This window comes from Salvelinus namaycush, chromosome 8 (genome assembly GCF_016432855.1).
Source record: "Salvelinus namaycush isolate Seneca chromosome 8, SaNama_1.0, whole genome shotgun sequence".
NCBI lineage: Eukaryota > Metazoa > Chordata > Actinopteri > Salmoniformes > Salmonidae > Salvelinus > Salvelinus namaycush.
Window position 1 is genome coordinate 10,481,412 of NC_052314.1, and position 16,468 is coordinate 10,497,879.

The window sequence follows — 16,468 nt, forward strand, 5'->3', positions numbered from 1 at the left end:
GCAGGAGTTGAATTTACATTGCCCTTTTTCATGATGCATTCCCTTCCTGTCTGGCTAGGCGAGTCTACTGGATACATGTTTTCAAATGGAGGAACGCTAAGAGCAACAAGGACCTCAGGTGGAACATAGTGGTATGGTCTGGTTTATTTGTTTACATTGTCCCCTTAGTGAGACACATAGGCACTCTAGCCAGAAGACACATGGATTCATGATGTGGATCTGCAACGTCCAATAATATCTGTGAGAAATGACTGAAATCAAATCACATTTTATTTGTCACATGCCCGAATACATCAGGTATAGACTTTACTGTGAAATGCTTACTTACGAGCCTTTTCCCAGCAATGCAGAGTTAAAAAGTATTTTCATGATCAATGTATTTTTTTAAAATCTGTCAGACAGACACAAAGTTCCCTCGAGCTAAACAACAGGTTTTGAAAGCCATCTGGAGATTTGTGAACAGGAAACTTGACATTGACAGGAAATGCCAGTTGTCTATATACCTGATGAATTCTGGCCTTACAGTGTCATAAGATATTGGGTACTGTATATCACATTAGAAACCTAGTTAAAGGTTGTGGATAAACAGTATATCACATTAGAAACCTAGTTAAAGGTTGTGGATAGACAGTATATCCAGTTACACTTGTGATTGTCTTTACTTGGAAATGATGGTATTTCACCATAATGTGTACTTTTACATCACCATAAAATGTGTTTACACTTTTCACAGCAGTTTCAATTATGTTTTCGTATTTTCACCAAAAGTGCAGTGTGTTCATACCTTTTACCTGAACTTTTTTATTAGAATTTTTTACATTTGGTAGCAACCCAAACTAGTCTCCCAAACATAAACTCAAGAAGCCCTGGAAACTCCAAGTGACAGTACAACACAGTACAACACCTCCTTTTGTCCACAATACACATACATCACAGGTGGCTTGTGGCACCTTAATTGGGCTCATAGTAATGGCTGGAACGGAATAAATCAAATGGTATCAAACACATGGTTTCCATATGCTTGATACCAATCCATTCACTCCATTCCAGCCATTATTAGCAGTCTTCCCTTCACCAGCTTCCTGTGATGTTGCACATCATTACAAAAAAACATACATACTGTAGACAGAAGTCAGAATGACAAACGGTTGGAAGTATTGGGGAGTTCCATTGCTTTGAACAAAGTTGGGGAAGGAGTTTAGAGTAATGGAGGACTGACATGGTTTGTCAGAGTAGCACAAACAGTCAAATCTGTCAGCAAACCAGTCAATCTCATATTGGGACATTTCACCCTTCACAGCCAGATTGCCTGTTTTATATCTCTTGATCTGGAAGGTATATGGGTTGAGGTGTAGGTAGTCGTCTCTGTCCCAGTGCTTTCTTATGCATCGGCCATTCGCCCGACACAAAGCCTCGCTGCACAGCCGCGATGCTGTGGAAACATTCAAGATGTATGGATTCATGATCTTCTCCAGGTGGCGTCTGGCATTGAAACAGGAGTCCTGTGAAAAGTGGGCAGAATGATAAAGTGCTTTTGTTGTGTTTACATTAAATACTTGATTAAATGCATTTAGGTGTTAAAGATGTATGGATTGTTCTTAGAAGCATATGAAATAGATCTGTATAGAAATAGGGAGCATACCTCTGAGTCAGTGACGTTCATGTCCCCCCAGGAGATCACCCCAGCCGCTCCCAGGGCAGCTGCCTCCCCAACGGTGTTAACCAGGTCATACTGGAAACCACAGAGTTATACAAAGCCATAAGGGAAAATCACTATGACACAATACACCCCCACCAAGTCATTTAAAAGATACAAATCACACCAAGTCATTCAAAGGATACACATTTTGCCAAGACAAAACACTAGCACTTCAAACACACTTCAAACAATAACATGAGAGAAAATGAGACTAAACAAAGTTGTCATGTTGGTAGAACAGAGGATTAAAGAAAAAGATAGAGAGATCACTATGATTTTTTAGCTCTACCCTTGAGACATTTAGGCCAGGGGTCGGCAAAAGGTTTTTAGCAACAACAACAAAAGTTTTTAGCAACATAAAAAATATACGTCTTTTTTGTAGGATTTTAGTTTTACGTCAAAAAAGACTAAAATCACCAGGATTCCAGTAAAACATTTGTTTCATTTAGGAAATCTATTAAATTATTCCCACAAATATAATAAGAGACATATGTGATCGTGTCTCAATGTAATCAAGGTATGAAAGTATTGTTCTTTTGAAATACAATCTCTTTTTGGGCTTAGTTGTGGTCAATTATGCAGTGTACAAATTATTATAATTAAGTTCCATCCTCTCCCACGGCTGAATCTAGTTGCAGACCCCTGGTTTAGGCTATGTCTGGTTTTAGGCCAGTTAGTGTGCTGTCAGGTACAGAAATCGTTTTCAGATCTCTTGACAGTGTTCACTGACCTCTGACATGTAGTCATCACCACTGTCTTTGAAAACTGGGCGGATGTAGGCGTAGACAGGAATGGCGTAACTTTGGTTGGGGAGCATGGATACTCTCATAGCTTCCTGAATGCGGTGGCGGACAAATAGGCGGGCTTGGTAGGAATCTCTCAGGATCAGCTCCAGATAGATGGATGGATAAAGAGCAGTGGACTCCTTCCATAGCCACATCAACTCATCGTTCCTCTCTTGCTCAAGCTCAGGACAACTCCCAGAATAATCACTCATATCCTGGTTGTAGTCGTAGTTGTAACAGTCCGGGTACAGATAGTATCCCCAAAGCCTGTTGGGTCTTAGCCTCTTCCCAACCAAGAGAGATCGGAGAAAGTATCGCTTTGCTGCTCGCTCAAACACTATCTTGGCTCTGTCTTCGGCCTCGTCGTCGGATAAGGTTGGGGTCTTGGTTTTCACAGTCTCAATTGAGAGATCTCGATAGATGTCCTTGCTGCCCCAGTTCCGGACCCACTGTGGTCGCCACTCCTCAAAGTCAAGGATGGCGAGGCCCGGTTGGTCTTCGGGGATGTAGTATTCAATGTCATCTTCGGCCTGCTCACGGTGTTCCTGGAAATCAATCAGCTGTGGAAGGCCTTCGTCATACATTTCCCCTGTGTCCTCGTCCACGTAGGGGAAGAGGCCGAAACGGTCAGTGTAGAAAATGGAGATGCTTTGGTTGGTGGCAGACTTCAAAGTGCTGCTCACTAACTGGAAGTGGGAGAGGTTGAGACCCACGCCAAATCTGGTCTCGCAGAGTTCTGTGGGAGCGTTCCACATGAATAGGAAGGGGTAGTCAGGATCTACAGGTTGGTCTGTTTTAGGTAGTGCCCAGTTAGTGCCCAGCAGAGACATGAGAAAAAAACATTCCACGAAGTGCAGTCCACGAAAGGAGACCCTGTCCAGATTCATTTTTAACTCTGTGTCTTATTCCTTAAGATGGGAAAACAGAGCATAACCAGTCAACGTTATTGTGAGTAATGTTTTTGAGCAGTATCAAAAGAAAGCACATCCAACCCAGATTAAAGTAGGTAAATGTGTTCTGCACTACCTTTCTTTTCAAAGCAGATTTCCTTTCAAAGAACAAGTATTTGTTTTTGTTTGATGTAATTTTGGCAAATACAAACATAACTGTGACATCATTGATCAGCATTCTATCCTGCACCATCTACTCAAAAAAGCTTTACATTTTGAAGTGTTCAATTCAATAAAAAATAATTACATTTTTCTGTGAGGGAACATCTTGTGTGGAGTGGAAAATACAACCAAACACTGCACAAATTGTAAAAATAGAAGTAATAGTCAAAATGGAGGCAATAGAGAATGACATCAGCACAAAACTAAGCACATTGTATTCAATCATATCTGTGATTTCTCAACTGCTGAAAATGACCACGCCATTTCCTGTGCAGTAGAAAAATAGGACATTCCATTATTATGTAAAGGGTAAAGATCTGATTTATGTTCTGTTTTCCTCTTTCCTCAAGAACACCCGTTGGCACTTGTACTATTTCACAATGTATTGCAACTGGAAGAGTGGGCATTGGAGTTGATGATCATTGATTAGCAATGCCTGACGTGTGAATTAGAGCTCGGTGATATGGACAAAAATCCGTAATAAAATAAATTGCCTGAATTTATGTGATTATGATAAATAGAACGATACATTTATAACATTAATGTGCATCACATATATATATATATATTTTATATACTTTAAACTACAAATAGTTTGATGGTTGAAGTCATCAATTGTAAAATGAACAGTCACCCATATTAACAAACGTATTTCACATTTCTGTTGTAAATGCTACTTATTTTAATGAAGGATATCTGCAAAATGTCTGCGATAAGTGATTGGTATGGTAAGAGTTTATTGTCCCAGTTCTACACTCTTAGAAAAAAGGGTTCCAAAAGGGCTCTGCGGCTGTCCACATAAGATAACACTTTTTGGTTCCAGGAAGAACCCTTATTGGTTCAAGGTAGAACTATTTTGGGTTCAATGCAGAACCCTTTCCACAGTAGTTCTACCTGGAACCAAAAGGGGTTCTTCAAAGGGTTCTCCTATGAGGACAGCCTCTTTTTCTAAGAGTGTACATGTATCTCTCACCTGAACTAATTCGGATGGTGGTTGTCCTGGAATAAAGTCACATCCAGTTAAGCTGTCTCGTGTCCAAGTCTTTTCTTTAATATAGCTGATGTTCCACTCTCTGAAACCTACAAACGGCGCGTTGCATTACCACCATCTCAATTAGTTTACATGGCAGACAGGAATTTAGACACACGTCAGGCATTACTAATCAATGATCATCAACTCCAATTCCCACTCTTACACACCAATGGAATTAACCACCAGAGGCACATTCCTCACATTAAATCACTATACTTTATATTTTATTATGGGTCATAAAATTGGAACTTATGTCACAACAGCCACAGGTGGCTTGACTTCAATGTTTTATCAGCACACATCTCAACAAGGCTAGAGAAAGGACAAGAGACAGGCAGGCGATCACTGGCCAAGACAAAACACTACAGATGTAGGATCTTAATTTGATCGCTCTTTTGTTTCTGAGAATTTTCCTGCACATCAGGAAATGCAAACTTGTAACGTATTCAAGGTTTAAAAATGCTTCTAAAGTTTGTCATTTCCACTTTGAAAAATGAATCAACCCCTACTAAAATGTCCATTAATTATAATCCACATAATAATTCACATTTCCTTTTGCTGCAGGATTATTTTCCGGCTGTTGCGAACTGGCTAAAATTAAGATCCTACATCTATACCACTTCAAACATACTTCAAACAATAACATAAGAGAAAATGAGACGAAACAAAGTTGTCAAGCTGGTAGAACAAAGGATTAAAGGTTACAACATGAATGTGCACACACCTGTTCCAGGGATTCTCACACAAACGCCTTGCAATCCAGCACACTCTGTATTTCCCCTTCTCCTGCTCAAAATGTTTGATCCCTTACTACAAACCTCACCCCAGGTCTCATCTGGGAAATGTAAATAGTGTGTCTAAATACGTTCTGCAATAGCTTTGAGCGTAGCTTGGTGTTACAAAGCAAACACTTATGTTACCTTGTCAGCACGGAGAAGACAGACTTTGATTTATATGCTAGGTCTTGTGACTCCCTCAGGGGGTTCTATTTATTGGGATTCGTTGATATGAACAGGTTTAAAATGAACTTTTCTGTGCCTGGAGGGGGGTATGAGGAATGTTTATCACAACAATGTGTGGACACCTCCAAATATCCTTGCTATGTGTCATGATTTGATTTGTCCCTAGTATCTTTCCCTCAATATGCTTGGTCAGTTTAAGTTGGAAATGTACTGCTGAGTAATTGTACATACGTAGCCAGTAATTTCATCATATCTATGACCGAATCTGTTAATTCTTTGGAGTCTAAGACATTGGGGGAGGGGGGGGGTGCTAAGCTGAAATCTGGATTTGTTTTTAGATGGTTATACTATGGATCATTTAGCTATTTGATTTGGAATTTTAGGACCTTTTATGTCTTTTAGGTCTAAAAAATCTATATATATTCATATATATAAAAAATGTAATAAAATATTGATTTTGGCCTTCACTAAAGCCCATAGAATCACATTGAATAACACATTCATAAATGGAAAAAAGGACAGTCCAAAAATAAATCATAAGAAACAAGGTTTTGAAGTGTTTGTCTTAATTCTAGGAGACATACAAAAAACCCAGGAAATATATGTATATTTTTTACACATATTTAACCCCTTTTTTGGGTAGGCACAAAACTTTTTTTTTTTTTACCTGTACCGGTTACCTTCAGACGAGTCCCGTGACACTTGTGGGAGACGTAGAGCAAAATGGAGAACACCATCATGTTCAGGAGAATCTCATTAGTTTGAAGCCCAAAGTGTTTGGACGCTACCAAACAGAAGTTTGCACATCGACGGTACCGACTTCATACGAGTCTCTTGACACTTGTGGGGGTCATAGAGCAAAATGGAGAACATCATTCGTGAGAGTCTCCCCCTTTCAAAAGACTGGTCATAATAGCTCAAGCCCTTCGGACACAACAGACGTTTTTGTGAGAAGACTGATTTTCGGGATGTCTCATGGTCTGACAAACACTGTTCTAGCTTTGCCACCTTTCACCACAGTTGTGGAAGTGCGACAGGCAGATGTGGTGGATTGAGACGCATCCAATGCAAAAAAAACATCTCTATCTTAAAATGACGGATTTTGATTGGGATTTTTTTTAAACTGACAGATTTTGATTGGGATTTTTTTGTTATGCACCGGTGCGTCAATCAACTCTAAGGGGTTAAAACACACTATTTCATCAACTTAATTATCACAGCAGCATTACTCAAAGCCCCTCAAAGGTTATGGGGTTAAAGGTTACTATCACGTTTCAGGTAAGACCCAAATGCAGACTGTGTTGAAGTAACAATGTTTATTACAGAAACAGGGGCAGGCAAACGGCAGGCAGGGGTTGATAATCCAGAGTAGTGGCAAAGGCACAGGACGGCAGGCAGGCTCAGGGTCAGGGGCAGGCAGAGTGGTCAGGCAGGCAGGCTCAGAGTCAGGACAGGCAAAGGTCAAAACCAGGAGAGCGAGAAAAAGAGACTGGGGAAAAACAGGAGCTGAGACAAAATGCTGGTTGACTTGACAAATAAGACAAACTGGCAACAGACAAACAGAGAACATAGGTATAAGTACCCAGGCATGACAGTTACAGGCTCTGCATACTGTCCAAAGCAGGCCTCTCCAACCCTGTTCCTAGAGAGCTACCGTCCTGTAGGTTTTCACTCCAACCCTAATCTAGCACACTTGAATCTAATAATAAACTGGATAGTTACAACTGTGGTTGGAGCAAAAACCTACTGGAGGGTAGCTCTCTCAGAACAGGGTTTGAGAGCCCTGGTCCAAAGGATACCAAATAATGGGCATATAATTCTAGGCAGAGTTGCAAAGAAAAAGCCATATCTCAGACTGGCCAATAAAAATAAAAGGTTAAGATGGGCAAAATAACACAGACACTGGACAGAGGAACTCTGCCTAGAAGGCCAGCATCCCGGAGTCGCCTCTTCACTGTTGACGTTGAGACTGGTGTTTTACGGGTACTATTTAATGAAGCTGCCAGTTGAGGACTTGCGAGACGTCTGTTTCTCAAAATAGACACTATAATGTACTTGTCCTCTTACTCAGTTGTGCACCGAGGCCTCCCATTCCTCTTTCTATTCTGGTTAGAGCCAGTTTGCGCTGTTCTGTGAAGGGAGTAGTACACAGCGTTGTACGAGATCTTCAGTTTCTTGGCAATTTCTCGCATGGAGTAGCCTTCATTTCTCAGAACAAGAATAGACTGACGAGTTTCAGAAGAAAATTATTTGTTTATGGCCATTTTGAGCCTGTAATCAAACCCACAAATATGATACTCCAGATACTCAACCACTCTAAAAAAGGCCAGTTGTATTGCTTCTTTAATCAGAACAACAGTTTTCAGTTGTGCTAACATAATTGCAAAAGGGTTTTCTAATGATTAATTTGCCTTTTAAAATGATAAACTTGGATTAGCTAACACAACGTGCCATTGGAACACAGGAGTGATGGTTGCTGATAATGGGCCTCTGTACACCTATGTAGATATTCCATTAAAAATCAGCTGCTTCCAGCTACAATAGTCATTTACAACATTAACAATGTCTACACTGTATTTCTGATCAATTTGATGTTATTTTAATGGACAAAAATGTTGCTTTTCTTTCAAAAACAAGGACATTTCTAATTAACCCCAAACTTTTGAACGGTAGTGTCTATCAACCAATACAGCAGGTCCTGTACATTTCTGTGAAACTGCTGCTTTTACTGATATCTGGTCTCCTATCTCGTTTCTGCACTCTGGAAAACACAGATGCCCTTCAAGGCCCCTGACCTCTGGAGTGTGCCGAGGATATCAGTGTTTGTCTGCAGTTATCAGCTTAACACATTGCGTGTAAGAGAAGGAATATGTCCAAATACACATGCAATAGAATCCAAACTTTAAGGGTCACTTTCAGGGCCACTTTAAGGGACTGTTAAAGGGCTACTAAGGGCCAATTAAAAACCATTTTCAATGGAGAATCTTCATTGATACGTTGTCAATTGGAAAATAGTCATCCATGTTTATTTCTTGATATCAGCCTCCATATAATGCCATTTAATTAAGTTTCTTAGCTTTGAAGCAGAATGTAGAAACAAATTGATGTATCCAAAATGATCGATTTAAAAAATGTTTGCAGTTCATCTACATTCAAGCAACTCTTGTCATATGTTGCATATAATCCTTGTGTATTTGGATTACAATCTTGGAATCTTAAGTGCGGTCTAGGCAAAAGCACAACAGGGCTACTATAGCTGAGATGGCTGAGATGATGAAATCATCCACATTGAGATGGATTTGTCTACAGTGAAACCACAGTCACATAACGAAATAAATTGTACGAACTACTTATATGAGCCACTTGTCCATACACATAAAACATGAAAACAAAGTGAGTTAAGCAATCCAAAAAGAAATGTTGGCGGCTATCAAAATGCTGACATGCCTTATATTGATGCCAAGTCAATTATGACTCTAGCCCTTGGTGCTTCACAGAAAGAACATCTGGAGTACATTTGTACAGTGCCATCGTGCATGGGTAAAGAACAACATGGATACAATTGGCAAGATTTGAAACATTTCTGTTCTCTACATTAAAATAACGTATAGTCCATATACATAATGGTTTTACAGTCCAGTTTAGCATAACAATTGTACATCAAAATTATTTTACAGTTTCACACATTTCAAGAGTAACCTGGGTAGAAGACACTCACTTTGGTGTTGCAAGAAAATACCTTCTGACTCTCCTACAGTAAACTACTAACTAAGGAGGACAGGCAAAAGGTGTTGACATTACATACATTGTCTCTTCCATTGCTGCTCAGTGTTAACCCCTGCCTACCTGAGCTTCAATGTCAGAGTGATACGTAAGGCTGTGGGTTCTTTTGAACATACACCTGTGAATCGATGAGATGTCGAGTTTAAATATAACTTGAACACCAATGTTTGCAAAAAGTTGTGGGAAGGAAACAGCTGGCAACCTCCATAGCGCCTCTGTTACACAATGTTCCTATACGTTGCCTACTAAACATGGAAGGCCACGGGCCCTGTGATGTGGTTCGGAAACTTTTCCATGTAGATATGTAACAGTATAGCTTCCGTCCCTCTCCTCGCCCCTAACCAGGGACCCTCTGCACACATCGACAACAGCCACCCTCGAAGCGTCGTTACCCATCGCACCACAAAAGCTGTGGCCCTTGCAGAGCAAGAAGAATAACTAATTCAGGTCTCAGAGCGAGTGACGTCACCCGATTGAAATGCTATTAGTGCGCATCTCCGCTAACTAGATAGCCATTTCACATCGGTTACAGATACACCAATTTGTTATAGGCTTTTTCAAATTGCACTGTGCCATGGAACTTTTTAAAACTTTATTGTTCCTCCAGTAGTCAAATTAGATAATCCGTTCAAATGAATTTTAAAAAATTAAAAACTTTGCATTGTGGAAATACCAAGCTTATTGCTAGATGAAACTGCACAGTATTAGGGGAGACTGGAGCAAGAGTCCCAGATATCATTAAATTGTCAGAGCTTACAATACTACCAATAGTGATGGTGTTTTGTGTGAATTAATAGGGTTTGGATGTTACCTTACTCTCAGCAAATGCATGCCGTTGCTGGCAAAGGGAGCAGCGCATGCCTAATGGCAAAATGTCAAAAAACAGCCCGCAGTTTATATTGATCCTAATATATAGTAAGGCTTAATGATAGCATAAAGTAGGTTTGATGACAGGATATGCATTTAGGGTGGCAGGCAGCCTAGCAGTTAGAGCATTGGACCAGTAACTGAAAGGTTGTTAGTTTCAATCCCTGAGCTGACAAGGTGGTACCCTTCAAGTAAAGTGTTACCCATTATAGTGAAGGACCCCAGTTGAAAAATGACACAGCATTGCATGAAAGCAGTTCCCATGGCAGTGACTTCAAGCTCTGTCTCCCCTACCGCAAATAACACATGGCACTTAAAGTGCTATCATCATACAACAGTCCCCACTAAGGATATAAGTTCAATAGGAGGAGCAACACCACCAAGCTGAGGGTGTTCCCAGTTCGTGAAGCCGCACTTTCCCTCTGCTCCTCCTCCCCCTCTCCCCCCTCCTCTTCCTCCTCTTCTTCCACCACCTTGTTCAGGCTGTCACACTTCTCCCCGGTGTGTCCCTCATAGCAGTGACAGCGGAAACTCTTGGCCAGTAGTTGGAGCTCGTGCTGCGAGTGCCAGCCAGTGACCACAAAGTCCCCTTCCCCTGAGGGCTGGATGTGGTAGCTGTCTCCGCTCAGGTGGAGGTAGTACGGGGCGTGGAGGTCCCTGCGGACACAGCGGCCGTTGCTCTGGCACAGGAAGTCACTGCAGACCTCTGCAGCCCGTGTCACATTGGTGATGTACTGACCCAGGCGCTGGTTCAGGAAGGACTTCACCTTTGTGCAGTTGTGCTAGAGAGAGAGAGAGAGAGAGAGAGAGAGAGAGAGAGAGAGAGAGAGAGAGAGAGAGAGAGAGAGAGAAAGAGAGAGAGAGAGAGAGAGAGAGAGAGAGAGAGAGAGAGAGAGAGAGAGAGAGAGAGAGAGAGAGAACGAATGAATGAACGAAGAGACAGTCAAACAAATAAGGGCATTGTGCAATCCACGATAATCCCTTATATACTTTAGAGAGCGCTGCCCTATACTGTCATAACTATTCTCTGTTGGTTTTCAGCTATTGTCAACCAACTATTGTCCTCCTTATAGCATTGGTATGTCTTACACCCAGATTTATAAAATGCTTGAAGCTCCAACTCAAGCTTTAAGAGAACCCAGTAAGCAAAATTAAGTTGAAAATACATATTTTAGACTTCTTTTCCAGACGTTGACGGTGTATTTTATCTGCTGAATGAAAGGTGAAAATACTTATTTTCCGGATGCAGAAAATATGTGTTATCCAGATGTCAACTTATTTCCGGATGTATTTCCGGATGTTGAAAATACTTGTTTTCTGGACATTGCAATCACGTGCATTTGAGGTGCTGAATGAAAGGAGAAAATACACATTTTCCGGACAAAGACGTCAAAAATATGTATTTTCCAGACATTGAAAAGAGATCATTTACAGATATTGAAATAAGTATTTTTTGGTCATTGATTCTGTGGCCAAATTTCAACTGCACATACATTATCAATGAAGTAATTATGCTGTAATTACTGCATTACTGTAATTACTGTAATTACTGCATTATATCACAATAATAATTTATTAAGCCTCTTAAAATAGGAAAGATGAGCAAAATGAAGATTGCAACATAATATGTATAACATTATTGTAAATGTAAAAACAAACACTTGCAAAGCGTGCTGGGTATTATTCTAATGAGCTCCACCCCCAAACAAGTACAAATGTGGTCTGTCCAACCGAATCCTAGACGTCTAGGCTATGTTTCACAAGTTTGAACATCACAGTACTGCACAGTTTATATTTACATTACATTTGAGCAGACACTCTTATCCAGAGCGACAGGGCGATACAGGAGCAATTTGTGTTTCGTGCCTTGCTCATCAACAGATTGTCTTGCACATCGACAGATGGTTCACCTAGTCGGCTCAGGGATTCGAACCAGCAACCTTTCGGTTACTGGCCCAACGCTCTTAAAGCTAGGCTACCTGCCTCCCACATGTTTCGTATAGTAGAGTACAGTTGAGTACAGTACAGTAGAGTTTAATTCAGTAGAGTAGAGTACAGTAGAGTACAGTAAAGGAGAGTACTCTTCAGTACAGTATAGTTTAATTCAGTAGAGTACAGTACAGTACAATACAGTACAGTTTTGTACAGTACAGTATAGTTTAATTCAGTACAGTACAGTTTAATTAAGTGATAATGCCCTCGAAGCCGGTGTTTGTTGGATACAACGGGTTACCAACATATTCAAATAATGTGTAGAAAGAGGAGGAAGGGAAGCGCTACTAAGGTACACTATAGTATATTTTGGTAGATAGAAGATGCTCTTTGGTAAAAGGGGTAAATTGGTCATCAAAAAGAAAGGAGGACCAAGGCACTCTTCATAAAATTAATTAAAATGCCTTTATTAGTATGGCATGTTCAATAGAAACAAAGTTTTAAAAATCCGACGCGTTCCGGCTGCATGGCCTTCGTCAGGGAGTACATTGTATTATTTTTTTGTACTCCCTGACGAAGGCCATGCAGCCTGAAAAGCGTTGGATTTTTAAAACGTTGTTTCTATTGAACATGCCATACTAATAAAGGCATTTTAATTAATTATATGAAGAGTGCCTTGGTCCTCCTTTCTTTTTGATATTCAAATAATGATTGACATATTTCATTAAAATTTTTATTTTGATTAATTTATTCATACTATTTCATCCATCCACAAGATATAGTCCTGACACAAATCTAGGGTTGCTAGAGGTGCGACCCAGTCGTTCGTTATTTTTGTTCTGTATCTATGGACACGACCCAGTTGTTCGCACTTTTTGTTCTGTATCTATAGACACGATCCAGTCATTCATTCTAAATGTTCTATTGTCATACCGACTGGCAACGTTCTTATCCCTTGCTTGCTAGCTAGCCAACTACGGTTAATTTACAGTCATGTCAAAAAGTGCATCCAGAATAACAGCAAAGTAGCTGCATTTGCATTTGTTTAAGCTGTTTTCTAATGAAGATTTCAACATCATAGATTCAGCCAGTGGTAACTTGTGAAATTGACACTGGCTGGAATGCGGTTTTAACCAATCAGCATTCAGGATTAGACCCACCCGTTGTATAATTCAGTACAGTACAGTATAGTTTAATTCAGTAGAGTACAGTGAGGTGCAAAACAGTACACTATACTTTACTTTTCTATACTTTACTGTTCCTTCATGTGCTCTACTGTACTGTAATGTTCTGTACTCTACTTTTCATCAATGTACTGTGCTGTACTGTGCTGTACTGTGCGGTCCAAACCGGACCGGATTAAATCTGAATTAAACCGGACCGGATTAAATCTTATAGACGTCTATGTTTGGGCCAATTCCAGGGTGATCTGGACCGGACCGAATCTGAACCAATTATAAACATCTGTTTGGGCCAAATATAGGCCAGTCCGCAACAGACATCTGTGGACGTAGAAATCAAGGCTGGTCCAGACCTGACAAAATCTGAACCAAACATAGATGTCTATGTTTGGCCAAAATAAAGTTGACACCAAAAATCTGCATCCTTGTATGCTGAAATCAAGGCCAGTCCAGACTGCACCAAAAAAAGGCATCTAAAAGTGGTCGCCGTTGGTAAATGCTTAGTCGGAAGAATGTTTGGAATACATTTAGGAAAACATTACATTTCTTCTCAAAGCCTCATTTTGAATGACATATGTACACAAGATTTGGAGGTGTTGACAGCAAAAATAAGTCCAAAAAGAATGAAATAGCAAGCACTTTATTTTCATAGCTTTAATTAAGGATTTGTCTTTGTCAGAGCTGTTCATTGCCCTAACGCCAGCCCTTTTGGCTCTTCTCTATTCTAGCTTGTGTAACACTTGGATGGTCTAACTATAATGTGAATTATATAAGATAACAGTAAAGCTAGAGAATCAGACTCACTCTGGATGAGGTGAGGTTGAGGTCTCCCCAGATCACAAAACCAGCAGCACCAAGAGCAGCACTCTCCCCAATGGTGTGGATCAAGTCTTTCTGCAATACACATACAAACACAGACAGGATAATTCCACCACATTTTCAACTTATTTAAGCAGCCACAAGATGGTGCTAATGTCTCCTCAGGAAAAGCAGAATTGCCTGCACACAACTGATGATGCAGTACTCTAAATAGTGTTGACTGCTGAGAGGGAAACAAATTAGTGTAGGTTAAAGAATGCCAACAAGAAATAGTTCCCAGCCAAACGAATTATGTCTAAACTGATCCTGTGTGTAAAGCATTATAAAGTTTTGTAGCATCAACTAATAATCAGTGAATTACCAGTCCCATTGGGATCATGTAGGATGAAAAGCATTTGATTTTAGACCTTTGGGTTACTAAGTGTGGCAGTCTTACCGTTGTGAGGAAGGCCATTGCCTCGTCTCTGTAGCCCAGGCGTGTGTACACGAACGTGGGCAGATCATAGCTGTGTGAGGTGAGCCCAGCTATCCTCAGAGACTCCAGCACCCTGAACTGGGAGAAATGGAGGTTGCTTACACTGTCTGTTTGGCTCTTCCTGATAGCCACTGAGGGAAACAGTGCTGTGCTGCTGTTCCACAACCAGAGCAGTTCGTCATTACGCAGGCTTTCCAGCAGAGGGCAGGAGCCTGTGTAGTTGTGCTCATGCAGGTTGTAGTTGTGGCAGTCCGGATAGAGGTAGAAGCCCCAGAGTCCGTTGGGGCGAAGGAACGTCCCTAGCTGGACAGTCTTCTGCATGAACGCACGGGCACTCTTCTCAAAGCGTTTGCTCGCCAGCTCTTCGATTTGTGATGAAGTCACGTTGACATAGGCCTGTGTGATCAGCTCACGGGACTTCTGCCGGTAAATGTCTTTCTTGTGCCAGTTGCGGCTCCACTGTGGGCGCCAGTACTCCCAGTCAATGACCGCCAGACCGGCAAAGTCCTCCGAGGGGATAAAATGGTTGATATCCCTGTAGGCCTTGAGGAGATGGTCATTGATGTTGCAGTTTTGGGGCAGGCCTCCATTGATAGGGATGCTGTGGTCCGTGTAGAAAGGGTAGAGGCCCAGCCGATTGGCGTAGAAAATGGTAACATTCTGGCCAGTGTGGACGGCCCGCGGACTGCCACTAATGTGGAAGAGTTGCTCCAGGTTGGTGTGGACATTGTACTTGACAGTGCACAGGTCCAGCGGTGCGTTCCAGGCAGCGATGAAGGGCTTGCGGCCCACCAGGGGCAGTTTGGCAGGCTTCTGGCTGAAGGCGGCATGAAAGAGCAGCAGGAGCCAGGAACAGGTGAGGGGGCAGGCCACGGGCACGGCGTGGTGAGGTTGGCCACTTCCGATGGGCACCATGAGCATCCTGGGGCTTGGGTCAATGGGAAGGGCTGTCAAACATCCTGAAGAGAGAAAAAGGAAGAGAGAGAGAGAGAGAGAGCGAGTAAGATAGTGAATGATACAGACAGAAGAAGGACAGAGAGTGAAAGGGAGTGAGAGAGAGTGAACAATATAGAGGAATGATGGAGAGAGAAAGAGTGGGTGAGGAAGAGAGAGAGAAAGAGAGGCAGAGTGAGTGAGAGAAAAGGAGAAAGGAAGAGAGAGGACATTAGGGATTATAGATGAGGGGTCATTTTATCATATAGTGTTTCACAACAATGCTAATCGGCTTAGAGAATATCCCATACTGTGTACAACAATGTAGGTTGTTTGCACCTGTGCTTAAAGTTTTCTGCTGTTGAGTGAGTTTCTGTTTCTATTTGGTTAATTTATTAGGCATACACAAATAGATCAGAATGTTGGCATGCATGTTGCCATGACGCCTTGATGCCTTGTCAATTGACACCCAGGGATCTGACTAAACCATGAGCTGGGCAGACTGCTCATGTCCACACCACATCTAGCTGTACCCTGATCAGAGGGATGGCCACTGCATCCCTCAAAGGCATGTTTGTACAATGTCGCCAGATATTAGAGTTTTCTACTGGTGTATAACGACAACTGCTCCCAACATTGTACCTGCTGATTTTCCAAATGCCTGAGTCAGAGTTTCAAGCCGGGAATAAGATTATGTACCAGTACACTGAGTACACAAAACATTAAGAACACCTGCTCTTTCCACGAATCCAGGTAAAAGCTCTCTTTCCCCTCCTTGCCTCTTTTGACCTCATTCTTTCCCAATCCCCTCCAACTCACAAGGCAGGCAATACCCTTGACCTCATCTTTACTAGAGACTGCTCGCCTACTAATCTCACTGCAACCCC

At 41.4% G+C, this 16,468-nt stretch overlaps 2 protein-coding genes across 2 annotated transcripts; both read right to left on the reverse strand.

Annotated features, from left to right (window-relative positions):
* Window positions 1-1,100: 1,100 nt before the first annotated feature.
* On the reverse strand, window positions 1,101-3,314 carry LOC120051765 (hyaluronidase-5-like). The gene is made up of 3 exons (XM_038998654.1): window positions 2,430-3,314; window positions 1,643-1,732; window positions 1,101-1,502 (listed from the first exon to the last, which is right to left on the reverse strand). The coding sequence occupies exons 1-3, from the start codon at window positions 3,312-3,314 to the stop codon at window positions 1,101-1,103; spliced, it is 1,377 nt and encodes a 458-aa protein (XP_038854582.1).
* Window positions 3,315-8,334: 5,020 nt separating this feature from the next.
* LOC120051771 (hyaluronidase-4-like) lies at window positions 8,335-15,569 on the reverse strand. Its single transcript, XM_038998661.1, has 4 exons — window positions 14,610-15,569; window positions 14,159-14,248; window positions 10,715-11,023; window positions 8,335-8,418 (listed from the first exon to the last, which is right to left on the reverse strand). The coding sequence occupies exons 1-4, from the start codon at window positions 15,567-15,569 to the stop codon at window positions 8,335-8,337; spliced, it is 1,443 nt and encodes a 480-aa protein (XP_038854589.1).
* Window positions 15,570-16,468: the final 899 nt, after the last annotated feature.

Coding starts and splice junctions, on each gene's coding strand:
- LOC120051765 (XM_038998654.1), bottom strand. CDS start 3,314: ATGTCTCTGCTGGGCACTAACTGGGCACTACCTAAAACAGACCAACCT. Junction 1,733..2,429: donor GTGATGACTACATGTCAGAG/GTCAGTGAACAC, acceptor TGTGGTTTCCAG/TATGACCTGGTTAACACCGT. Junction 1,503..1,642: donor TGAACGTCACTGACTCAGAG/GTATGCTCCCTA, acceptor CACTTTTCACAG/GACTCCTGTTTCAATGCCAG.
- LOC120051771 (XM_038998661.1), bottom strand. CDS start 15,569: ATGCTCATGGTGCCCATCGGAAGTGGCCAACCTCACCACGCCGTGCCC. Junction 11,024..14,158: donor TCAACCTCACCTCATCCAGA/GTGAGTCTGATT, acceptor CTCTCTCTCTAG/CACAACTGCACAAAGGTGAA. Junction 8,419..10,714: donor AGTGTGACAGCCTGAACAAG/GTGGTGGAAGAA, acceptor TGATAACTGCAG/ACAAACACTGATATCCTCGG.